This window comes from Leucoraja erinacea, chromosome 15 (assembly GCF_028641065.1).
Source record: "Leucoraja erinacea ecotype New England chromosome 15, Leri_hhj_1, whole genome shotgun sequence".
Lineage (NCBI taxonomy): Eukaryota > Metazoa > Chordata > Chondrichthyes > Rajiformes > Rajidae > Leucoraja > Leucoraja erinaceus.
Genome location: NC_073391.1, coordinates 34189465 through 34217068, shown reverse-complemented (window position 1 = coordinate 34217068; position 27604 = coordinate 34189465). Strand labels below are relative to the sequence as shown.

Here is a 27604-nt window from a genome sequence, read left to right as displayed (position 1 = left end):
AACTCTGACCATCAGGTTCAAGAACAGCTTCTTCTCAACAACCATCAGGCTCAGCAGATGTCTGAATAAGGGTCCAGGCCTGAAATGTCACCTATCCATTTTCTCCAGAGATACTGTCTGACCCATTGAGTTACTCCAGCATTTTGCATCTATCTTTGGTATAAACCAGCATCTGCAGTTCTTTTTTATTACCAGATGATCTGTGTTTCAGTTGTTGGTTAGGAGATAACTAATAGCGAGGACACAAGCGAGATTTCCTTCTCTTCCTTAAATGGGTTTTTTAAGGGATTTCGCCGTCATTTAAAGGGTGGATTAACTCTAAGAAGAGGATAGAGTCTTCGATAGACTCTCTGATCTGCAACTAATGGGCAATTGTCATTTGAAAGCCTGATTGGTTCTATTTCCAATACGTTCTCCATCATTTAAAATCTGTGTCGAACATGATGCAAAGCAGATGAGATTAGTTGAGCTTAGTATCGTGTTCAGCACAGACATTTAGGGCCGAATGACTGTACTTTTTATGTTCTATTTCTATCTCTGCATGCTGGCCTTTGATACATCTACTAATGGTTCTATCCATTCATCCCATCTTAATCAGTCCTGAGTATACTGCAGCTATATTTGCTGAATTATATAGAATTAATTGGGTAAGCAAGATGTGAGGAAATATGGTTAGGTAATGTTAGGTCCATCATGAGTATTGACCTCCCCACCATCCACCGAAAGTATTGCCTCACAAAGGCAGGTAATATCATCAAAGACCCACGCCACCCTGACATAGAAACATAGGAATTAGGTGCAGGAGTAGGCCATTCGGCCCTTTGAGCCTGCACCGCCATTCAATATGATCATGGCTGATCATCCAACTCAGTATCCTGTACCTGCCTTCTCTCCATACCCCCTGATCCCTTTAGCCACAAGGGTCACATCTGACTCCCTCTTAAATATATCCAATGAACTGGCCTCAACTACCTTCTGTGGCAGAGAATTCCAGAGATTCACCACTCTCTGTGTGAAAAAATGTTTTCCTCATCTTGGTCCTAAAAAAATGTTTTTCTCATCTCGGAAAAAACGTTCGAACTCCATACAGCCAGCACCCGTAGTCAGGATCGAACCAAGATGACAATGCTCTCATCTTGCTACTACCATTGGAAAGAAGGTACAGGAGTCTGAAAACTGTGACCAGCAGGTTTCTTCTTCTCAACAGCCATCAGACTCTTCAGCCACATGCAAATGGACCACGATGGACTTTGCACAGGTTGCACTACATAACTTTGGCTTGCAATATTATGGTCTGGTTTCCACTGTCCATGTTAAATTGGCTGAAGATGGAGAAATTCCGTTGAACATTGCATCAAATTTCTGCTTTCCCACGCCGTCTGAGGTCAGGATCTCCACTTAGTGGCATGATTTATGCCAGATCCACTTCTTTCCCCAATAACCACCTAGTGTTGAAATGAATTCTGTATGCATTAACTGCCTGTTGGTCGTCTTGTGATCTGGCTCTTAAAGTCTGACTGTGAGCTGTGGTTAATTTACACTGAGCATATGGAATGCCCGCCTCGCAATATTTGTGAAAGATCCTGAGTGGCAGCCCATCGACCCACCACTTCTAATGGGTGGCTACAAAAATCTTTAACTGTAAATTGTGGAAAATACTATTCATACAGTCAGGGGCGAGATATTTTTTGTGTGCTTTTTCCTTTGGACTGTAAAATTGAATCTGACTGTTACTGAAGTATTTCAAAAACTGGATAAGTAGGACAACTGACAGTCTCTGTGAAATACTAGCATTATCTATTTGTGGTCGAACAGAAATGTTGAGTCTAACGCTTCATAATTGCCCAAGAAGCCATCACCCTGTGAATAGGCAGGAGCTTTGTGGGATAATAATAATGATTTGTGAAGCAATAATAATTTGTATTTATACAGCAACTTTAATGTTGAGATTCATTCTCTTAATAGAATGCAAGGGTGAGTATTTTACAATTGCGTGCTTGGGCACAAGACTGATGAATGAGCTGGAATTGATGCAAAGTACAATAAGCTCTCCCGAGTCTTGGATGAGTTAATGTTTGAGGAAGTTGGAGGATTGGAATCGTAGGGATTAATGTAAAAAGTGATAGAATTCAGCCCTTTACCTCTTGCACCATTTATTAAGATATTTTATCTTGGCATCATTCACCTACACCATATTCCTTAATTTCATTAATATTTAAAAATCTATCATCTCTCTTTTGAATGTACTCGACAGTCGGGCATCCATAGCCCTTGTGAGTAGAGATAGTAGAGAAAGCTTTGCCACCTTCGTGTGAAGAAATGTCTTCCCTTCTCAGCCCCCCCCCCACCCCTTAAATTGACTCACTCCCCAGCTTCTACCCAAGGAATGGTATAATCTCAGATCTGTTCAAAATATTCTAGGTACAATTTCACCTGGAGCTTCTATAATTGGAGCAAGACGTATCTCCTCATTGTTGCAAAAAAAAAGGCTCTCGCATCATTTGCCTTCCTAATTGCTTGCTGTACCTGCTGTTAACTGTAAGTGAATGATTCGCGTACAATGACACCAGGTTGCTCTGAACAGTAGCACCTTTCAATCTCTTATCATTGAAAATGAGCTGTGAAAAATACTCTTGCTTTCTTTTTTTAAATCTTATCCTAATAGATGACCTTGCATTTACCGAACTACATTTGCTATGTCTGTGCCCATTCATTATCATGTCTATATCACCCTGAAGGCTAATCCTTCTCTCAGCTCCCATAATCTTAGAGAGGTTTGAGAGTAATTACCATACCATGTCCATACACACATTTTTCCATTGATTGCCTCCATGTGAAGCTCGTATTGACCTCAGCAAGATCTCAAGCCATGCGCAGTCTGTCTCTTTGCACAATCACTAATATTGTAAGGACACATCGTGCTGGAGGACCCAGCAGGTCAGGCAATATCTCTGGAGAACATGGACATGTGACGTTTTGGGTCGAGGCGCTTCTTCAGGCTGTTTTCTAAAATCAGGATTATAACAACTCATCACGTTGGTTCTTGGATGGGCCAACCTGACGGCCCTGACGTGTGTAAGGGATCCAAGGTGTGCCCAGGAATTTTGTCCTGGGTCAGGAATTGAAGGTCCTGGGTCACTGCCACAACTTCTCATGGGTAGTTACAGTCATGTTGCCAGCTACCTATATCGTTGTGAAGATGAAGAAGGACAATGATTGCCGGTCATAGTTGGCATGTTTGATTATGTTGCTTCAATACCACGGCAGTGGTGGAGTCAGATGTTAAACGTTCAAACATAAGGCAATGGCAAAAATCACCATTGACTTGAGATGACTACATATTCAGCAACTGTGGATGGGGGAAAAGAGAGCTACGGGTGTGTTTTTTGGTAGTGACAAAGTTTGCAAAGACTTGGAAAAGGGGTAATGGAACCCGTTGTGCTGACATAAGACAGGTAGATGGTCAACAGTGGGAATGAAGTCTGGGTGAAAAGACAAGTCCCTGAAATCCTTGCACTTGATGAAGTAGTGGGTAGAAAGGGAAGAGGCAGAAGAGGAAGAGATTTTAAGAAATAGTAATGGATAAAAGAAACCAAGAATATCCTTATTCTAAGGTAGAGAAGCGGGCCATGGGTTGGGAAGAGGAGATTGACGTCTGATATTACTTGACGTGGTCTAAACAGTCAAGTCTAACCTTCACCATCTTAGGCTATCCCTTGGGTTGCAGGACGACTGGCTCTGTGCATTCTGAGTTGGCTGATGTGAGACCTGCAGACGATGCCACAGTGAGGTGGGACTTGCTTGGCAGGTGCGGGTAGGTAGTGTGGGAGCTGGTGCGGGGCTGCTACCTGCTCCAGACCAAGGGACCCGGCGTTATCCACGCCGTCCTGAATGCTCCCCCATTCTGAGCAGTCGTGCGTTGAATAAACTTTGACTCTGTGCTGTTTTTTGAACTTACGTAGCGAATAAACCTTGCCCTAAATATTAATTTGATGCAATTAGACAAAGAGTGACCCCCTACAAATAAACAGCAACACAATGAGTATTGTATCTTAAATGCTGAGTGACGTGTGCAGTTACATTGAACTGTAATACTTTTGAAACTAATACAATTCGATAAAGCAACCTTAAATAAACAGACTCCATACATTGATGCTGTGAATCGCCTGAATACAGAGTAAATCTGTAAATCTACACAGAATCCGTAAACTTGCAAAGAAAATCTGTTAACCTGCTACATAACCTTTGTTGTACGATATACAAATCGCACCCTTTTCACTAGTCTATTTTAAAAGCAATTCACGTATTTCAGGTGCTGTTTCATGAGTCACTAATTCTGCCTCCATGTGGTGAATTGTTCTATTTGCCAATCAGCAAAGGCAACTAATAAAATGAGCCAGGGATATCTCTGTCCAGTTATCAAAGGGAGGTTTATTTTCATTGATCAAAAATTGTAAAGAAGTTTGAACATTTTGGTCCTTTAGTGCTAAAATAAGTTTCTGAGATGCCTTAGTGCCTTTGTCTGGGGCTTGAGGTGAGGATTGCAGCAAAACCCTGGCTATGAAAGGTTGGGTTGGGGAGGGCTCAGTGTTGGTGGTCTGCTGGCCAATTTTAGTGCGGCAGTTTTTGTATGAATGGAAACTAAAAGCTATTAGTGTGTACGTGAGTGTGATGGTCCCCCAGGGGTAGTGAAAGGGGCTAGGTGGTGGGAACACAGCAGGTAGTGGCAGGAACAGGGGAGGGGGTCTTTCAGGTGATCCACAGCCTGTGTGGGATTGTGCAAACTGCTCCACCCCTGTATTGTGTTGTGTAATAAATGATTCAGGCCTGCTCAAGAGCAGTGTACCAACTGGAGAAAGGCTAATTCCAATCTCTTCCCCCCTCCGAGCCCCTTCGTCACACCTCCCCTGCTCTTAACCATGTATCCAGCACTTGATTAGTGTTAACCCATTCCTTGATAGAACCTACATGCATGATTTGTGTAGACCCATTCTCGGTTTATTTTGAGCCGGAAGGAACTGTAGATGCTGGTTTACAATGAAGATAGACACAAAATGCTGGAGTAACTCAGTGGGACAGGCAGCATCACTGGATACCCATTCCTTCTATCCAGAGATGCTGCCTGTCCCGCCAAGTTACTCCAACATTTTGTGTCTATCTCGGTTTGTTTTTTAACCTCCTGCATTAGAGCTCGGGTAATACAATACTTGCCAAAGTGGAGCTCTTTTCATACAGAAATGATGGATAATGATGGATGATCCACTGCTACTACCCCTTCTCCCTGTCCCTCGATCTCTGGTGGGTCCGAGGGCAAGGCTGATGAATAAAGCTGGCTGGTGCCTTTGCAAGGTCCAAAATTGATCTTGAGATGTACAGAGCAAGGGATATGGGGAAAAAACAGGAAAGGGGTACTGATTTTAGATGATCAGCCATGATCATATTGAATGGCGGGTGCTGGCTCGAAGGGCTGAATGTCGTACTCTGCACCTATTTTTCTATGTTTCTATATTACTAGAGCAGTAGTCCGAGGTGGTGGGTGGGAGGTCAGGACCGTTCTCGAGTTGGTGATAGGATGGTGCAGTTGCCTGATAACAGCTGGGAAGTAAGATTCTTGAACCTGAAGGTGTACATCAGTACCTCTTGCTCGATGGGAGAGGGGAGAAGAGGGAGTGACCGTGGTGAGACTCAAATTTGTTGTCCCCATGTCTCTTTTCTGTCTCGTATATATACTTTTGCACAATGGCCCCTGACACAAAATGTTATTGGGGTAAAGTGAGGATTACTTGCATCCATTCCAAATCAAGGGCTCTAATAGAATACAGGAATAGGAAAATATATAAGTTATTTTGATGCACCTTTTTGTTTGGTAAGTGCTTGTACTTTCTATTTTCTAGCTCTGTTTTGACCGGGACTGCTTGCTGTGGCCATGCCTCTCCCTTACGGATATGGGACCTTCAAAGGTAAGGGAACCGACCCTATGAATCTCAGTCTGTGTCCTTGTGTTATTACTGGAGCCCTTCTTTTTTCAGAGGGTGGAAAGAACCTGCATTTGTTCAGCACCCTTCACAACCTTCAGTCGTTCTAATGTGTTCTACAACCAGTCGGATACTTTTAATGCACAATCGGCATGATGAGGAAACACAGTGGCCAGCTAACGCACAAGGGGAAACTGCCGCAAACAGCAATGAGATGACAGCCAGGTTACCTGTTACTAGGGTCCAGACCCTAAACGTCACCTATTCATGTTCTCCAGTGATGCTGCCTGACCCGCTGTTACTCCAGCACCTTGTGTCCTTTAGTTGTAAACCAGCATCTGGTGTTCCTTATTTCTACACCTGTTATTAGAGTTGTTTGAGATACAAATATTGCTTGCAACTCGTGGGAGAACTATGTTGCTGCTCTTTAGAAAGCTCCATGGATCTTTAATGTTCACTTGGAGGTGAGGGGATCCCTTAGTTTAATACCTCATCTGAAAGGGCAACTCAGACAGTGCAGCATTCCTCCATTTTTGCCAGATATTCTGCCCAGAAACAGACCCTTAGAACCAACACATCGATGCCAAGCATCCAGTACCCATCTATACCAAGCCTCTTTGTCCAACACTCGGCCTTCAATCCTTTTTGCCTTGATGATTCCAGTGCTCAACAAATACTTCTTAACAGTTGTGAGAGTGCCTTCCTCCACCGCCCCTTTAGGCAGTGCATTCCAAATTCCATAACCCCTCTGGGTGAAAGAAAATATTTCTCGCCTTCTCGCTAAACCTCCTATCCTTACCTTAATCCTGTGCCTTTTTATTTCCAGCACCCCTGCTCTTTATGTCCCTCATAATTTGTATATATAGAACATGGACTATACAACGCAAGAATATACTTTTTAGCTCACAGTATCTATAATCTATAATCAGATTACCAACCCCCCACTTGCCTCCTCTACTCCACGGAACACAAACCCAGCCTGACCAATGTCTCCTATAAAGAAAAACCCATCCTTATACTGCAATCATATACTTCCTATAGTGTTCCAGCCACAGTATTCTCCATCTGTACCCTAGCCAATATTTCATAAAATAGTAGCATATCTTCCTTCTCCTATAGTCTGTGCTCCAGTTAATGGAGGTGAGTATTCTGTAATGGGAATACTCATTTTGAGTATCCCCCACCTTATCTGTCGGTGCTGCCGCCTTCCGTGGTCCTTGGACTTGTACACCTAGATCCTTCTGTTCCTCAGTTCTCCCTCAGGATCTACCAGTCATTGTGTGAAATATTATGTCCTCCCTTGCACTTATCAGGATTAAATTCCATCTGCTCTTCTTATCAACTGATCAATAGCATGTTATCACCTGAGACAACCCTCCTTACTAACAACACCATTGATTTTCCATGTTGTCTACAAACTTGCGAATCATACCTCCCAAATTTTCATCAAAATCATCAGTGTATGTTACAAACAGGAAACATCACAACACCGATCCTATGCTACACCACTGGACGCAGGCTTCCAATCCACTATCGCTCCTATTACCGTGGCAATTAAATTTGGCTACAACTTGCCAACTTGTCCTGGAAGGGGATTTGAACCATCAACTTTATGACTCGGAAACTAGAATGCAACCCACTTAGGGCGGCACAGTGGTTGAGTGGCCGCCTTACAGCGCCAGAGACCCCGTCTCGATCCTGACTATGGGTGCTGTCTGTACAGAGTTTGTACATTCTCCTTGTGACCATGTGGGTTTTCTCCGGGTGCTCCCATTGCCTCCCGCCCTTCAAAGATGTACAGGTTTGTAGGTTAATTGGCTTCTATGAGTTGTCCCTAGTGTGTAGGATAATGCTAGTGGATGGGATGATCGCTGGTCGGCGTGGACTTGGTGGTCTGAAAGGCCTGTTGCCACGTAGTTTCTCTAATGTGTAAAGTCACTTAGCCACAGTTTAAAAACCCTGAGGAAGAGACTAATTCAGTGTTTTGTATTAAGGTGATGGGGAAGAATGAGCAGAAAGGGTGTTGATTAACCTTGGACATCAACACAATGAGGAAGATGAGCATGCAGGGTGTTGTAGTGAGGAGAGGGATTGGCGACCTGTAACCATTCCTGTGACAACCACCTCTATATCAGGTGTAGGTAGTAATATTATGAAGCTGTACACTTGAGGGGTCAGTAAACAATGCCAGTGATTTTAAATGTGAAGGAAATTTATAGGCCTGTTTTCATTGCAGTGGAGTGATAGCTCAGTGCAGCTGGGGAGCCCGAATCTGCCCGAGTAACAAAGCTGTATTAGTCAGGATTAGCAACACGGATAGACAGGGTTTGAGTTTATCTAGTGAAGAGGCAAGCACAGGCAATTGAAGGAGATTAGTCTTGTCTAGTAGTTTAATTTCTCTTTTAACTGGCAATCGCTCTTCATTTGACTGGCAGCTTGTGCAAGTGGTTTAGTGTCGAGCCTGCTGAGAAGGGCAAGAAGTAACAGATCTATTTGTAATAGACAGGTGTCACGTTTAGGTGTTGAGTGAGGCTGTTCAAAGGCTCTGACAGATGATGTGGCCTTTTTTCTCTTTCTTTGGTTTGGCTTTCTGTGTTCTCCCACTATCTAAATTGCTTGCATTTCCTTTCCTTTTCACACCTTTAATTTTTTTTGTAATGCTTTTTGGTTCTAAGTCTGAATAATGTTTTTATTTTCTCACGTTTCCGAGTCTAGCAATTTGTCTTTATATTTGTCACTTTTTCTGATTTGCTTTATATTTCGCTCTTTATTCATTCATTCTTTCTTCGTGGCTTTTCAATGATTCAAGCTGGTAAAATCATACAGCAGACCTCACCACGGCAGGACACAAAAGAGTCGTCATGTTTTTGCACCGACAAAGTCACTAAATGTTCATCCAACATAGAACATTCTTTCTCTTGCATTCTCTGTTCCTATTTGTTTGCTGGCCTCACATTTAACTGTTAAATGAAAGATAGACACAAAATGCCGGAGTAACTCAGCGGGACAGGCAGCATCTCTGGAGAGAAGGAATGGGTGACATTTCGGGTCGAGACCCTTCTTCAGATTCGATCTGCCATTTTTCACAACAGTTCGATCTACCATATATACCTCCTTTGTCAGGTATTTAGCTCCTGCTGATGGTGGGATATTGCTCTGTAAAATTTGTTTAATGTGCTTTTTGCAATGGTGGACTGGCATTTAAAACTAAACATTTTATTAGCTGAAAATTATAATTGGGCATCCTGAAAGGGGTCTATAAGGAGCTGCAGAAATCCATATAAAGGCTTAACTGTAAGTCTTCTCTCTTTTACTGTATTCAGCAGGTCAGTGAGAAACATTAAACGGGTAGATAGGATAGGTTTAGACGGATATGGGACAAATGCAGGCAGGTGGGACTAGTGTAGATGGGACATGTCGGTTGCGCTGAGCAAGTTTGGTCGAAGGGCCTGTTTCCATGCTATATGGCTATAACTGGGTGGGTGCTATTTTTCTTTCAAAGAATCAACAATAGTAGTTCAGTCAGTCCCTTGAATCTTTCCCATCCTTCACTACTATAATACTACTTCAATTCCACTTTCCCACTTAATCCCCATATTCTTTGATTTCCCCAATTTGACTACCTGCCTCTCTGGATTGGAGAAAGCCAAACACTCACAGCACTCTGAGTGAATAAATATTTCCCCATCTCCGTCTTAAGTGGCTGACTATCCTGAGACTATGCCTCTTGTTCTAAACTTGCCATCAAGAGAAATAGCTAGTCAAAATATACCCTTTTTATGCCTCTAAGAATTTGTTTACTTTTCATTAACATCACTCATTCCTCTAATGTCAGGAAAGTACTTTAAGGAAACATTCAAGGCTGTGCTTAGTTCATTCATATGGTCTGACCATGGTGGCTTATCAATAACAAAACGAGTTTGAAGTGAGCAAGTCAGTCACCAGCTATTTCTGTATCGTAAATGTATGCACAGTGCCTACTGTGACATGCCAATATTATTGTCAACCTATATATACCACCCTTGTATATTAGTTTAGTTTATTGTCACATGTACCGAGGTACAGTGAAAAGCTTTTTTTTTGCTTTCTACCCAGTTTGTTGTGTGCTAACATATGGGTTACACCCCAGACTTGGGTATTGAAAGAATAGAATAATTATCAATAATTTTTATATGGTGGAAACTACAATTGATCTGGATAAATAATTGTGGACTAAATAGGAATATCAAGTGCTTTTTGTATATGTATTAAAACATCCCTGGGATTTAGTTCAAGTCTGAAATCAAATCAAGTGATTCAGGTGGTTTATATACGGAAGTGAATTCAAAGGTTTGTGGTCTAATCAAAATGTTTAGGTAGTTCATACACTGAATTATTATAGATACCTGAGGTATAAATTGTTGCTGTGCATAGTTTGGTCAGTGAAGATAATGTAAGGATCTGGAAGTTTGGATTTATCTTTTTTTTTCCTTGTGGGGGCCAGATGGGCTGCTGTGAAACAGATGTTTTGCTTTCATCCTTTTATCTTCTGTGTGTGTAATCATGTATGTTTTGTCAAAGTACAAAGTAGCCCTGGTACAGGTTTACCTTTGTGAGCCATTGTGATGGCAAATGTCTTGTGTGTGATTGTGTGTGTTTTCTCCCACATATAGGGGCCACCTCGGCCTCCCCCTTTTTTTTGTATCTTCCATTATCTGAAGCTTTTTCTCTGCATGTCGTGCTATTGAAGCTCGTGCCCGGGCTTGCGATGCAGGTTCCCACCATTCAAGACAGAACGTCAGGTGTTCGGGGAAAGGGAGAGCCCTTTGAAGTAAACCGCTGAAGTCAGCACCAATCAAGGAATAAACACAAGCTGCACTGAGAGGCAACAGAACCTGCCTCAGACTGGACGACAGCTGGACCTGCCTGCAACCTCACTACAGTCCAGCAGAAAAAGAATCTTTTTTCTCTTTCTCCTTTTTTTGTCCATCTTCCCCTAGAGGTCAACGTTTGCCAGTTTGACCCAATGTCCAGCATCGTTTTGTATAGTTTAGTTTGATTTAGTTTATAGTCATGTGCACCGAGGTACAGCGAAAAGCTTTTTAGTTGCGTGCTACCCAGTCAGTGGAAAGACTATATGCATGATTGCAATCACGCCGTCAGTGTACAGATACAGGATAAAGGAAATAACGTCTAGTGGAAGATAATGTCCAGTAAAGTCCAGCATTGTGTTAATGCTGGCTGAGTATAGATTGTGAATGGTGATATATTTCTCTCCCCCCCCCCCCCCCCAACCAGAATCTGCCCTTATCAGGCAATAACTTGCGGTCAGCATAACCTTTCACTGATCGCACCTTTCACTAGTCCAACTGAGATCTGTTATCCAAGCACAGACTGAGACTTGAAGTCACGTCTGACCTGCCTGTCGGCTTGGCGTGGTATTGTGCTGTTGCCCCTGTAGGCAGCTTTTTATTGATAAACATTGTGTTAGGTGAGGTGTTTGAAAAATACATCAAAAGTAATAAACACACCTTTACATTTTCCCCGCTGGGCTGTTTATAACTCGAATAATGGACACCTGGCAGTGTGTTATAGTCTGGAATCTAATCAAGGTGTTTGGGAAGTTTATATGTAGAATGGTGGATACCTGAGTGTGAGTTACAGGGTAGAATGTAATTGAAGGGTTCAGGGGCTTCAATTATTGAAGAACATACCTGGAAGTGAATTACAGGATGGAATCTAATAGAGGGACTCAGGTGGTTTCTGCATAGAAAAGCAGATTGGATTTGGGACTGGACACTTCTGTACGCTTGAAATTAGTTCAGTGGGATAGTTTATGCTATGAGGAAAGATCAAGTAAGACTTGAGTCTGTACTCATTGCAATGCAGAAAGTAGAGGGTATCCAACTAAAGACTCTCAAGGGAGTGACACGGTAGCTATTTTCTCCTGGGGTAAGGGATTAGCCATTTAGGTTTGAGATGTGAGGATATTTCTTCAATGCATAACATTGTAGATGTTCAGAATGGTTCATTTTTGCATGTGCAAGATCCACCGAGAGTCATAGATAGTCATAGTCATACAGCATAGAAACAAGCCCTCTAGCCCAACTTGTCCATGCTGTCCAAGGTGTCCCTCTAAGCTAGTCCCATTTGCATGCGTTTAGTTTATATCCCTCCAAATCGTACCTCTCCATGTACCTGTCCACCTGTCTTTTAAACACTGTTATAGTACCTGCCTCAACTATCTCCTCTAGCTGCCCGTTTCATATAGCCACCACCTTCTGTGTGTTAAAGTAGCCCCTCACTTTTCTATGAAATGTTGCCTCTTCACCTTAAACTTATGTGCTCTGGTTCTTGATTCCCCTAGCCTGGGTACCAGACCTTGCATTCAGCCTATCTATCCCCCTCATGATTTTATACATCCCAATAAAATCAATACATTTTTGAAAGATTAAATATAAGATCTGATTTTTGGGAACTAAAGGATTGGAAAAAAATAGAAATAAGTGTAGGATCAGCCGTGTTACTGAATAGCAGTGCAGGCTTGAGACCTCTAGGGCTGTTCTCACTGTTATATTGTGTTCTTCTGTGACCTAGGGGTAAATCATTTTTTTATTTAGAATATCACATACCTGGGAGTGAGTGGGATGGAGGGTTTTGAATTATTAATTAATAAACAATATCAGGAATGATGTGTCACAGTGGCACAGCGGTAGAGTTGCTGCCTTAATATGCCAGAGACCTGAGTTCATAAGTCTAGGAGCAGAATTAGGCCATTTGTCCTGACTAAGGATGCTGTCTGTGTGGATTTTGTACGTTCTCACTGGGACCACGTGAGTTTTCGCCGGGTGCTCCAGTTTCAATAGACAATAGACAACATGTGCAGGAGTAGGCCATTTCACCCTTCGTGCCTGCACCAACATTCAATGTGATCATGGCGGATCATCCCCAATCAGTACGCTGTTCCTGCCTTCTCCCCATATCCCCTGACTCCGCTATTTTTAAGAGCCCTATATAGCTCTCTCTTTAAAGCATCCAGAGAACCTGCCTCCACCGCCCTCTGAGGCAGAGAATTCCACAGACTCACCACTCTCTGTGGGAAAAAGTGTTTCCTCATCTCCGTTCTAAATGGCTTATTCCTTATTCTTAAACTGTGGTCCAGATGACTCCCCCAACATCGGGAACGTGTTTCCTGCCTCTAGCGTGTCCAAGCCCTTAACAATCTTATATGTTTCAATGAGATCCCCTCCAATCCTTCTAAACTCCAGAGTGTACAAACCCAGCTGCTCCATTCTCTCAGCTTATGACAGTCCTGCCATCCCGGGAATTAACCTTGTAAACCTACACTGCACTCCCTCAATAGCAAGAATGTCCTTCCTCAAATTAGGGGACCAAAACTGCACACAATACTCCAGGTGTGGTCTCATTAGGGCTCTGTACAACTGCAGAAGGAGTTTCCTCCCACACTCCAGAGATGTACAAGTTTGTGGGTTTACTGGCTTCTGTAAATTGTCCCTAGTGCGTAGGTTAGTGCTAGTGTACTGGGTGATCGCTGGTCGGCGTGGACTGTTTCCGTGCCGTTTCTCTAAAGTTGAAAGTTCTCGGAAAGTGCTAAATGTAGTGTGTGAAGGAACTGCAGATGCTGGTTTAAATCGAAGATAGACATGAAATGCTGGAGTAATCTCTGGAGAGAAGGAATGGGTGACGTTTTGGGTCGAGACCCTTCTTCAGACTGATGAATGTGCCAAAATGTAGTGTTAAATATTGTTTGGCCGAGGATAAACATCAAATGTGATGGGCTGGATCACTTCAATCCCCTTGTTTGCAACACTCTGCCAGCTCCAGTAGCTTGTGGTATGACTGGGATTCCTTGATGTGGCATGTCTCCAACGTGGGATCTTTTGATGTGATCTCACCCTCATCCTTGGTGAATAATTTTGTAAACTCTGCTCTTTGCCAAACTGGAAGTTTGCCGTCTCTTTATCTACTGAAAGCTTTGCAGAGATGAGATGGGGAACCATATCAAAGAAGACATCTTGTTACTGACAGCAATGATTCGGAAGTGTACAGACCCACCTGGCAAGATACCAAAGCTCAGATGGTGCCTGGTATTGCACTTTCTGACAACACTGACCTTTCAAAGCTTCCTCTGACTGAAGTGCAATCCAATCCAACATAATGCGGTGGCAATGTCTTCTTAGCCCTAACTGGACTAAAGCAAGGCCTTTAACAAGGTCCTGTGCGGGAACAGATCGGGATGATTAGAAGACTTGGGATTCAGGGTGAGTTAGCAAAGTGGATACAATAGTTGAGTAAAAAGAGGCAGAGGGTGGTAGTGAAGGATTGTTTTTCAGGTGGAGGCCAGCGACCAGTAGTGTGCCACAGGACCAGTACTGGGTCTTCCATCATTTGTCAAGTCAAGTCGCATTTATTTACATAGCACATTTAAAAAACAACTCTCATTGGCCAAAGTGCTTTACATTTGTTATATGAATAGTATAAACAAACAAACTACATACATATATACATATAGCCCTCACTCAGTGGAAGTCAGGAAAGGCTTGGGAGTATAGATAAGATTTTAGTCTTGACTTAAAGTAGTCGATGGAGGGGGCAGTTCTGATGGGAAGGGGGATGCTGTTCCACAGTCTAGGAGCTGCAACCGCAAAGGCGCGGTCGCCCCTAAGCTTATACCTAGACCGCGGGATATTCAGCAGCCCCAAGTCGGCCGATCTGAGGGACCTGGAGGTGGAGTGGTGGGTGAGAAGACTTCATCCACAGTCATATATGTTAGTGATTTGGATGGGAATATAGGTAGCATGATTGGTAAGTTTGAAGATGACACCAAAATTGAGGCAGGACAGTGAAGAAGGAGTCTATGGTTACCATAAGATGTAGATCAACCACGCCCATTTCCCCCCTCCTGCTCCCCATACACCTACGTTCCCCTCCACTGTCTTCACAATTCACAACTATTCTATCTTTATCTCACACATTTGTCTTTTTATCTCTAGCCTTTGCGCAACCATCTACTTTGTCCTGCTTCTCCTCTCCTCAAGCTTTCTCCCATCCCACCAAAACCTGAAGAAGGGTCCCAGCCTGAAACGTCACCTATCCATGTTCAGGATGCTGCCTGACGCACTGAGTTACTCCAGCACTCTATGCCTTATTTGGAAGCCAGCATCCTCAGTTCCTTGTTTCTACAATAGGAAAGTTAGTTGGTGACTTCTTCAAATATCCTATGCCAAGAGGCTACAGGAATTAAGTTATGAATCTGGTCAATAAAATGTTATTGTTATTGAGAAATGGGAATGCTAAATGTATGTAAATGTTTTATTTAATCAGGTATGGTTAGCAACTTGTATAATGCTTGTCATTATCATCGGCGGTCACTCGAAACGAGTATGACTGTCCTCTCCTCTCCATAGGGTCGTCTACTTGTGAGTCTGCAGATGTCTGTAGAAGCCAATCCGCGATTCAGACATCTTGGTGCAACGTGGGCATTGGAGACTGGCGGTGGTTGGTAGTCGTCGAGCCCCCTTCTCTCTCTCTCCTTACGGTGCTGCTGCTTTGTCTCTGCAACACAGCGTAGTTCCATTTTGTGAAGTGCAGCTCCTTCCTGTACGGATTTCCTCCAGGAGCGCCTGACCAGTGCAGTGTGCTCCCAGTTGCTTGATGTGATGTGGAATTTCTTCAGACTGTTCTTGATGTTGTCCTTGAAGCGTTTTTTTGGCCCGCCGGGGGCTCGCCGACCTTCCTTCAATTGACAGTACAGGATTTGTTTAGGGAGACGTGTGATGGACATGCGATGGCCAGTCCAACGAAGTTGGTGCTGCATTATTGTGGTGGTGATGCTGGTCATGTTGGCTTCCTCCAAAACGTTGATGTTGGTGCGTTTGTCCTCCCAGCTGATGCTCAGAATCTTTTGTAAGGATCTTTGATCGTATTGTTCCAGGGCTCTCAGGTGCCTGCTGTAGGTGGTCCATGACCTGGCTCCATACAACAGGGTGGAGAGGACAACGGCTCTGTAGACCAGCAGTTTTGTTTGAGCCTTTAGGTATCGGTCTTCAAAGACTCTTTTCCTGAGTCTGGCTTAGGCTCCGCTGGCACAACTCAGGCGACGGTTAACTTCAGAGTCAGCTTTTGAGGAACGAAAATCCTGCCAAGGTTGGGGGAGTGGTCACCGTTTTCAAGAGTGGTGTCTTCCACTTTTATAGTGGGCTGGGTAGACGGCTGGTTGCGTGGAGGTTGATGTAGGACCTGGGTCTTCTTGATACTTAGGGCTAGGCCCATGGGCTCTGTATGCCTTGGCAAAGGCATTCAGGATGCCCTGAATGTCTTCTGCATAGTGTGCTGCAATGGCACAGTCGTCCGAATGCTGAAGTTCCATGATAGCAGTGTTACTAACTTTGCTCTTGGCCTTCAACCTATTAAGGATGAAGAGCCCACCGTCAGTTCTGTAGAGGATTGGGATCTCCTGTGGCAGCTCTTCACCAATGAGGTGAAGTATGGCAGCAATGAAGAAGACAAACAGGGTGGGTGCGATGATGCATCCCTGTTTGACCCCCGTTCCCACAGTGAAGAGATCGGACTCAGAGCCGCAGTTGCTGAGCACTTGTATAATGCTTGTATATCATTGTGAATGGCGACCTATTTACATGCATTGCGTTGAACATGAGCTCCAGTCTGGTCCAGCATCAAAACCCTAAGGTTATTTGTGAGCAGAGACTGGATTTTCTCTTTGTGGAACTTCCTCACAGCTAAGTACTTTAGTTGAGTTTAGTTTATTAACTGTCACGTATACCGAGGTACAGTGAAAATCTATTTGTTGCGTGCAATTTAGTCAGCAAAAAGACTGTGCATGATTACAATCAAGCTGTCTACAATGTACAGATACTGGACAAGGGAATAACGTTTAGTGGAAGACAAAGTCCGATTAAAGATAGTCTGAGGGTCTCCATTGAGGTGGATGGTAAGTCAAGACTGCTCTCTGGTTGATGATAGGATGATTCAATTACCTGATAACAGCTGGGAAGAAACTGTCCCTGAATCTGGACATTTGCGTTTTCACACTTGTGTACCTCTTGTCCGATGGGAGAGTGGAGAAGAGGGAATGACAGAAAATCTTGTGTTTCTGTAGTGTCTTTCACAATCTCAGATGCTCCAAAGTACCTTACAGCTAATGAAGCGCTTTGTAAAGTTTAGTCATGAGACATCGAGGCACTCAAATTGCGACAGAAAGCAAGAGGAAGCAGCAAAATAAATGGCACAAATCTGTTGAAGTTATGATTATTGAGGGACAGATATAGGCCAGGATACCGGAGAGAGCATCCCTGATTTTTCTTCACGATAATATGATCGAAGTGGCCAGACTAAGTGCGATGTTGCATCCTATACAGATAACATCTCCACGTGTAGCATAGGTGTTGTACTAGTTGTGTCACGCTAGGTCGTGTGCTCAGAACCCACAACCACTTAACTTACAGATGGGAGAGTCCTGCCCACAGCTGATGCAAGTTAGAATATCAAAAAAAGCAAATCTAACAATCGCTTCTGAATAGTCTGGCAGAACGTGAAGCTTGTGTAAGTTTAGCTTCAAAGGGCAGCTGGGGCTCAAGAGGAATAAGGTGTGCATTTGTTTAAAGTATTACTTTGACATCTAAACATTCTTTGAAGTGTTTTTGTTCTATTTTTGAAACTGTTGATGTGTTCAGATTAAGTGTAAAAGGGTGAGAATCTTCCTTTAGCTTCACGCCCCAGTCTCTGTTTCTGATTATGCTTCAATTTCCCTGTACTTTGTCTAACGACGTGGATTCTTTGGTAGGGTCGACATCAGTGTGGGGTCTGCCGTGTACGGAGCTCAAACAGAAGGGCCATTTAAAATGTGACTATCCTCTCTAGATGTCAATACATTACCTCCACTCCTGGTTTAAAACAAAAACTCGAGTGCTGTGGTATTGATTGAAATCTTCAAGATCGATATAAAGGGAAAGATAAATGAAATTATAATGATAAATAGTGATAATCAGATGCAATCAAATAAATCACAAGATAAATTAATGATGTATGTGCCCTGTTTAGCACCTAGAGGTTAGGACTTTATTTCTTGGACGTGATCTTGTAGCATTGTATAAACGCATGAGGATGTAGATAGAGTGGAATGTACAGTCTTTTTCCCAGGGTGGGGAAATCAAGAGCCAAAGGTTTAAAATGTGAGTGGAAAAATGTAATATGAACCTGAAGGGCAACTTTGCACACAGAGGGTGGTGGGTGCATGGAACGAGCTGCCAGATGAGGTAGATGAGGCAGGTATTATAACAATATTTAAAAGACATTTGGACAGGTAAATGGATAGGAAAGATCTAGAGGGATATGAGCCAGGCATAGGCAAATAGCCTGGATGGGGATCTTGGTCAGCGTGGATGAGTTGGACCGAAGGGCCTGTTTCCACTCTGACTCAAGATGTCTCAAAAAGGCTTACAGCAGATTAGGTACCTCTGTCGGTCAGTCAGTGTTTCAAAGTAGGAGATTACAGCAGATCATTCACTTGGAAGATCCCACAAGCAAAAAACATTGTGCTCTAGTGATATTGGCCCAGGGAGGTGTACAAACGGCAGAGGAGAATGTCCCTGTGGGAGTCAGTGGCCAACTGTTCCCAGTACTGGTCCATCCACCTGTGATGAGCATCCTTTGTACACAGGAACCGCGCAGTCGGCAGCTTTTCAGCTTCCTCTAATTCAGCAATTAGACTAGAGAACAGCTTCTTCCCCTGTGTAATCAGGCTTTTGAACGGTCCTTCCATATTCTAGGGTACTGTCTGATTCACCTCTAGCCCATTGGACTTTGTCCCTGGAACTGATGCGCTACAATGCTGAGAGCCATATTCTGCACTCTGTGCCTTTCCCTTTGCTCTACCTATTCTACTTGAGTTTGACTTGGTTATATTTATGGATGCCATATCTGATCTATTTAGATAGCATGCAAAACCAAGCTTTTCATTGTACCCTGGTACATGGGACAATATAACTAAACTTAGTTTTTGTTCTCCATCCTAGTTGTGTTCTCTTCTCACTTCTCCTGCGCAGCATTGAGGAAGTAGCACCTGATGCCATTACTTGCGGTGGGTGTATAAAACTGGGTGTTCAGCTAGTTGTCCAGATAGACACTACTGGAGTAAGGGCAGAGGTCTCCCATGATCAATTTGGTCAGCATTCTTTCCTCATTGGAGAGGTATGAGGCGCATCGTAATGTAATGTCTCCCAGCCACCCCACCCCCCATCTACCCCTCTCCCCTGCCTTTGACTCGCCTTCAAAAGCAGAGGATGTGAACAAGGTTTGGATCAATAAAGTCCCTGGGGATCGTTGGGAAAACCTCCCAATCTCTCACGTTGCTTGACCCATCCTCCTCTCACTTGCGTTTGTAATTTCTCTCCATCTCCCTCCATTTTTTTTCGATCTCCCCTTTAATGCTCCACATTTATCTACTCTCTTGGATATTCTCAATTCCTGAATCTCATTTTTACCCCAGTGCCTTATCCTCAAGTCTACTTGGCACCCTGTGTGTTATTTAAAGGTTCTCCCTTTTAGATTTTTTAAAAAAAAGCCGATACAATGACTTTGTAGTGCCGCAGCCGATGCAGCCATACCTACCCACCAATACGCCCCACCTCGACCTTAATCAGTTAAACTTCACCCCCTCCCCTTTCTCTTTAAGGCTGCACAGCCTGGCTTAGATCCCCACAATGATGTCAACCAAATCTGTGTTGCTACGCAGCCAGCAATGAAAGGCAGGCTGCATTGAAAAGCCTTATTGCACTTCCAACATGCCTCATCGTCCTCCAACCCTGCCGCATTGTGTGTTCTCCTGAAGGGTCGGAGTGGTGCAGAGGGAAGCTTTAGGGTCCCTTGCTTGCAACAAGGGGGCTGGGGGAGGAGGCTTTTGCGTTAGTTGTGGGTGGCCCGGTGGAAGGCGGGCTGCATTGTGTCGTGGCACAGTGCAACCACTGGTAGCAACAGATGGTTAATAAGGAGAGGGTACAGTGCCATCTCTGTTTGTTTTTGCAGGAGTAACAAGGGTTGCAGGTCACTGTCTTTGCTCGCCAGTTGCAGGGGGTGGCTGTTTCTCATAGCTGTGCGACATGACCGTTTACACACACAAACTTAACCTTTACAAGAGGGGTTAAAATAAAAGAGAGAAAAGGCGCAGCCGTACCCAGCGGCTGTGCGGAGGGGAGTGGAGGAATCTGGGCTTTGTAAAGGAAGGTATTGCCTTTGCTCAATGCGAAGGCTCTGCAGCTAAAAGAAATCCTGATACGCTGCAGGCAGCTCCAGTCAAGTGAATATTTCTAAAGCGAAAAGCGAGTAAAATTCCCCTCCTCCAGGATTTCTACCCAGACACATTGTGCTTGCTCCACTTGATTGAATGTTTGGTTTTCAAAACTTCATTTTTAAGTTCAGTATTTTTTTTTTTAGTATCTATTTTCCTCTTTCCATGCGGTCTACTCTTCCTTGATGTTTTGCTCAGGAGGAATAATCCCATATTGTAAAAAGATAATTTACGCGTGCTTTTCTCCCAGATGCCTGTCAAAGAATCACGCAGCATAGAAACAGGCCCTTCGGCCCAACTTGTCCACGCCGACCAAGATGCCCCATCTACACTAGTGCCAGCTGCCTGTGTTTGGCTCATATCCTTCTGAACCTTTCCTATCCATGTACCTGTCCAACAGTCTTTTAAATGTTGTTATAGTACCTGCCTCAACTACCGCCTCTAACAGCTCATTTCCAGTGTGGAAAAAGTTACCCCTCGAGTCCCTATATGAAATCTTTCCCCCCTCACCTTAAACCTATGTCTTCTGGCTCTTGCCTCTACTACTCTGGGTGAAAACTCTGTGACTCTGTATGCATGACTCTGGACATAATTAATATTGGAGACAGCTGACTGGGATCCCTGAAAATTCCTTTGCACATTCTCACACTCTGTATTGCTCAAAGGTATTCTTGCACAAGTGTGATCTTGCACACAGATGGTCTAACACTCTCTCGCCCATTGATTAACTATCTGTTGTGCAGGAAGGAACTGCAGATGTTGGTTTATACCGAAGATAGATACAAAATGCTGGAGTAACTCAGTGGGTCAGGCAGCATCTCTGGGGGGAAAATAGGAATAGGTGACGTTTTGGGTCGGAACCCTTCTTCAGACAGAAAGATAGAGGTGAGAAATGTTCTTTCACTTTTCCTCCCCCCACCCAAGTACAGGGGACATTTGTGGAAAACCCTCTGGCTATATTGGCAATGCCAGGTAATCCCATCTGAATCTGTTTGAAACATTGTTCCTTACTTTCAGGTGGCCTGCTTTATCATTCTGGATAGCACATCGTAACCCTGCGACATGACTCCTGTTAATCCGTTAATGTACAAAATTGCAGTGGGCACAGAGCAGGGAGTTAACCTTTCAATCAGCAGGTCAAATTGTTTCCTAATTCTGCAAATACCCCACAACAGAAACAGTCTGACAACTACCCAAATGCATTGTACAAAGGGGTCTGTAATTAAAGGATGGTCTCCAATTTCTGTCTGGTCCTTTCACGTTTAGTTTAGTTTAGAGATACAGCACTGTAACAAGCCCTTCGGCCCACTGTGCCAGCGATCACCCTGCACACTAGCACTATCCTGTACACAAGGGACAATTTACAATTTACAGAAGCCAATTAACCTACAAACCTGTATGTCTTTGGAGTGCGGAAGAAAACCAGAGCACCAGGAGAAAACCACGCGGTCACAGGGAGAACGTGCAAACTGCGTACAGGAAGGTACAAACTTTGTACAGAAAAGTACAAGCTCTGTACAGTTTCATGTCATGCATGTCCTGGAGGAGGCCATTGAGCCCTTTAATCTAGCTCCTGCTAGCTCATCAATGATCTGTGATTCTAACAACCACATCTAGGCTCCATTTTTTAAAAATTCTCATGTCCAGTAAATATCTATTAATCTCTGTTTTAGATGTATTAGGAATTCTATAGATTTAATAAGAACTTGAGGGCAATCATTGTCACACAGATGGTGGTGGGTATATGGAACAAGCTGCCAGAGGATTTACTGGGGCAGAAACAATAATATTTTTGAAAGACATTTGGACGGTATATGGATAGGAAATATTTAGAGGGAGAAAGGTCAAATGCAGGCAAATGGGACCAGCATAGATGGGGCACTTTGGTTGCCATGGACAGGCTGGGCAGGAGGGCCTGTTTCCATGCTGTATGATTCTAATTAAAATTTGACAACAAATGTCAGCCTTTGCGAGGCTTACATAAGAACAAGATTATTCATAATAATAATAATATCTTTTATTGTCATTGTACGTCAGTGCAACGAGATTTAGTACGCAGCTTCCAACCGATGTAAAAGAAGAGTAAAATAAATAAATAAATAGCTGTGTGACGTGACCATCCGAGGGAGACAGTCCAGGGGGGATGGGGGGCACTCAGCGGGGCCGGTTCAGAGCCGCTATAGTTCTGGGAATAAAGCTGTTTCTGAGTCTGGAGGTTCGGGCGTAGAAGGCCTTGTAACGTCTGCTGGAGGGAAGTAGTTTGAACAGTCCATTACAAGGGTGTGAGGAGTCTTTATGGATGCTGACGGCCTTCCTGAGGCACCGTGTGTGGTAGATGCTCTCCAAGGCTGGTAGCTGTGTCCCAATGATCCTCTGCGCTCTGTGGACGACGCGCTGAAGAGCTCTCCTCTCCACCTCCGTGCAGCTGACATACCACACAGAGATGCCATACGTTAATATGCTCTCTGTGGTGTCATCGATGTTTAACCGAGTTCTTCCCTTCCCTGCAGTCACTTCTGAGCTTTGTTTTATATCACAAGGCTGCTAATTTCTGATCACGCTGAACATGTTTGTTATCCCTTCTGTGTGTAAATATGAGGCCTTTAAAAAAGCAAATTGACCCAAGGCAGGAGGATTTTAGAAAAATAAAGTTATGTCATCAAATGAAATTAGGAATTTGTCACAGGAGTCTATAAAACAAAAACTATTTGTTACTATTGGTTTTTGACATAGCGTCTGTACAGGTTGCTGTGATGTCAGTTGCCAAGTGGTCATACAGATAGTCATGCGGACAATGAAGTTTAAACCATGGACCAACATCCTGGCTGCACAGGTCCAAGTCCAAGTATTCACCAACTATATGGTGTCGGGGGCTCTGGGGAGAAGCAGGAGAATAGGGTTGAGAGGGTAAGATAGGTCAGCCATGATTGAATTGTAGAGTAGATTTGATGGGCCGAATAGCCTAATTCTGCTCCTATAACCTATGAACTTATCCCCTAGCCCCACCATTCTGTTGTTTCTGGTTCCTGCCTCTGATTATGGGTTTCCCATGTATAGAACACAAGATGTTAATGTAGCTCAGCAGGTCAGGCAACACCTCTGGAGGACATGGACAGGCAACGTTTTGGGTCGGGATCCTTCTTTGGACTGAAACATCACCTGTCCATGTCCTCCGGAAATGCTGCTTAACCCAAATAACTCCAGTACTTTGTGTCTTTTTTTCCCCCAACACCTGCAGTTGCTTGTCTCTTCTCTCTACGGCATTCCCATTACTGGCCCAGAGCTTCCAGAAAATAGATCAATTGGCATTTCTACAGTGTCACAACTCACGGGATGTTCTAAACCATATTACAGATATATGGATGTTCTAAACCATATTCCTTTCAAAGCAAACTGATGAATGTAATTTAGAAAAAAGCAACAGAGCAAGATTGTGCAAATATGGATGATTCCTGACCAGATAATCTGCTCGAGGAACCTACAGATTAGATAGAGCACTGAAGAAGGGTCCCAACCCAAAAAGTCAGCTCTCCATGGATAGAGTCTCAGTGTAACTTCACACCTGGACTGAACTGAATCCAGCAAGTTCGAGAAACTAGAGTGATGAATGGAGAAAGATTGTAATTTTTAAAACAACTTTTCCTGGACCACCACCAGTGCCGATCTGATGGGGCAAGAATTCCCAAGCATTTGTAAATTGAATTATAGCATCGATTGTAGTTAACAACGGAAAACCCATATACATTCAAAGGTACCTGTGAAATAAGCGGGGTTTAATGATGTTCTGAGGTTTCCGCATGAGCAGCACTGGCTGGGTGAAAGGGTTAAACAATGTGCCTCTTTGTTCTCCGCTTTGTTGGCATGTGAATTTTCCCACTCGCAATTGGGACAAGCAGCTTCCCCCCCCCCCCCCCCCCCCCCCCCCCCCCCCCCACCAACAACTATGATTCCCAGTATATTTTTTAAACATACTCTTTCAAACCCACTGGGCTGGTACCGAGACGTTTCTTCAACTACATTCTTTTGGGAACTCCTGAGAGGAGAGCAGGCAGTGTACGTAACAAAACTGCCTGATCACCTCCAGCTCGCCAGTTCACTTTGAGATAGACCCGTCTCCTTTGTATCCATGTCCCTTTACGAGGGGTTTGTCCACTTTGTGGATCTCTGCACACGGATGCCATGACACCTCTCACCAACACACAAAGAGCTGGAGGAACTCCGCAGGTCAGGCAGCATCTGTGGACGTAATGGGCAAATGATGTTTCAGTTTGATGTCCTTCAGGGACAGAATTCAAAAGGATGCAATAAAGGTGGTAAAATTGGGGAACTAAAGAGAGAGAGAGAGAGACTATTCCGCAAGAAATTGCAGAGAATTGTGGACGCATCCCAGATAATCACACAAACCAATCTCCCTTCCATTGACTCCATCTACACTTCACCCTGCCTTGGCAAGGCCACCAGCATAATCAAGGACCAGTCTCGCCCCAGTCACTCCTTCTTCTCCCTTCTCCCATCGGGCAAGAGGTACAGAAGTGTGAAAACGCAGACCTCCAGATTCAGGGACAGTTTCTTCCCAGCAGTTATCAGGCAAATGAACTATCCTATTATCATCTACTTCATTGGAAACCCTCATACTATCTTTAATTGAACTTTACTGGACTTTATCTTGCACTAAACATTATTCCCTTTATCCTGAATCGGTACACTGTGACCGGCTCGATTGTAATCATGTATAGTCTCGTTCAGCTGACTGGTTAGCACACAACAATAGCTTTTCACTGTACCTCGGTACACGTGACGATAAACTAAACTAAACCTGGAGATGGGAAAGGTGTAGGAAAGAAGGTCAGATGCTGGTTTTATCGAAGTGTAAGCTACCCAAGTGAAATATAATGTTGCTGAAGTCATGGTTACACATGGGGCAGCTTGAGTTGAAGCCTTCAGCAGGACCTGGCATCTTGGTTTCAACTGCCGACTGAGCGACAAACCTTCAAACCGTATGGCCCGCTCGGGGTGGGGGGGCGGGAGGTCAATGCTGAGGTTTGCTCATCTAGGTGGTGAGTGCAGGAAGCCGTTGGTGAGCCCAAGAATTGAGCGCAGAAATCTCCTCTGGCATTTCACACTCAGCAGAGAGCCTTTCAAGACCAAGTTGCATTTCTGTACTGCCTTCCAGAAAGCACACAGCACTTGGAGTTATAGACGTTATACAGGATGGAAACTGGCTCCTAGGTCCAACTCATCCATGCTAACCAAGTTGCCTAACTGCTAGTTGCTCGTCCCTTTGGGTTTTTCAGTTACATTATTTTCGTTGTTGAACTAAATTAAAGTGCATGTTGCACTCAAAAGCGCGTGAATAGTTGGTTGGGAAGATGGTCAAAGTGAAAGCTAGAGGACTGACATCATTTTCAAGAGCAGCCAGCTCCTGTGCCTGGCCCATATCCCTCCAAATGTTTCGTATCCATGTATCGGTCCAAGGGTCTTTTAAATGACTGACTCATACTTATGCTTAGCATTCGGTTTTATTCATTAGAGCTTCCTCTTCCATTTTGATGCCACTCTTTATATCCATTTAGAGATGCAGGAAATCGGAGGATTTGCGAGAAAGTGCCAATGATCAGCCATAAACTGATTGAACGGTGGAGCAGGTAAGGGGTGTGGAAAGGTCTGCTCCAGTTCCAGTATTAGTCGTATAGTCATAGAGCCATACATACAGTGTGGAAACAGGCCCTTCGGCCCAACTTGCCCACGCCAACCAACATGCCCCATCTACACAAATCCCACCTGCCATATTCTTCTAAATCTTTCCTATCCTTGTATCTGTCCAAAGGATTCTGAAACGTAATGATAGTACTTCCTTCGGCAGCTTGTTCCATATAGCCACCAACTTTTGTGTATTAAAAAAAGTCACCCCTCGGGTTCCTATTAAATCTTTCCCTCTTCATCTAAATCCTGTGTCCTCTGATTCATCGACTCCCCTATACTGGCAAAATACTCTGTGTGTCTACCCGATCTATTCCTCATACACCTCATTAAGATCACCCCTCATCCTCCTACGCTCCAAGGAATCGAGTCGTAGCCTGCTTAACCTCTCCTTGTAATTCCGGCCCTACTAACCAGGGCCAGTTACGCCAGCACTTTGTCTTGTTTTGTTAACCAACCTCTGCAGTTCCTTGTGTCTCCTTTGAATTATCGTTTTTGATTGCCCTTGGCCTAATCTTGACCCTCAGTGCAAACCGTTGGGAAAGCCGAGACTCTCCGCCTGGAACCACAGCCTGCTAGCATGGTGACACCCTGCAAGGACTCGTGTAGGTACACAGGACACCAGAGGAAACTGAACACAAAATGCTGGAGTGACTCAGCGGGTCAGGCAGAAAAATAATAGGAGATGTTTCTGGTTGGAATCCTTCGTCAAACAGTGTGAAGAAGGGTCCTGACCCGAAAAACATCACCTATTCTTTTTCTCCAAAGATGCTGCCTGACCCGCTGAGTTACTCCAGCATTTTGTGGCCTATCTCCGGTGTAAACCAGCATCTGCAGTTCCTTCCTTCGCCAGAGGGAACTGCACAGATATAGTCAGACGGACCCCGGGTTGTTTTGAAAGGTGCGTGTTTGGCACAAAGCCTTTGAAACGTTGTTACTGAGGACAAAAAACAGCTTTGCAAGAATAAAAAGGGAGCCTCGCAGTGAGAGTGCTTTGTTGAAATTGTGAAGATATCAAATTCCTTCCCTCCCTGGACTTTCTCTCTCACATCTTTTATTTTTTAAAAGAAATATCAAACATCACTGAAATGACGGGACTCACTTAATTTGCATCTGGAACTTTTCATGTCCTCCCGGTGGGTGAGTCCAGGGCAACATGGGGGTATCTTCCAAAACAGCTTCACGTTCCAAGGCACCCATCTCACCAGCCAGGCTGGTGTGGGGCATCTGGCCAACCAGTGTCTCCTCACCCCCTCTCCAGCCACGGCCATCAACATTTGTTCACTCCACCTGCTTAAGCATCACCTCGTTAGACAAACCTCTACTATTTGATTACATTTATTTGTTGTTCAAGCTATTCAGGTTTCTTCAAAGTCTTTAATGGTTGAAAGAATTGAGTTCTGCGTAGAAGATCTGCAATCAGCTTCTGAACTTCCTGACTTGCAGAATTGGTCGAAACATTTCCTCCACCTAACCCTCGACAATGTAGAAACGAGGAACTGCAGATGCTGGTTTACCAAAAAAAGACCCAAAGTGCTGGAGTAACTCAGCAAATCAGGCAGCATCTCCGGAGAACATGGATAGGCGGCAGTTTGGGTCGGAACCCTTCCCCGATTTAAAATGT

At 44.0% G+C, this 27604-nt stretch overlaps 1 protein-coding gene across 1 annotated transcript in view; it reads left to right on the top strand.

Annotated features, from left to right (window-relative positions):
• The window catches only part of fbxw4 (F-box and WD repeat domain containing 4), a 95830-nt gene that overhangs the window by 59197 nt on the left and 9029 nt on the right, over window positions 1–27604 (top strand). Inside the window, exon 6 of the mRNA XM_055647102.1 lies at window positions 5895–5960. Within this exon, the coding sequence (XP_055503077.1) occupies window positions 5895–5960 (66 nt within the window). The remainder of the gene's footprint in view (window positions 1–5894; window positions 5961–27604) is intronic.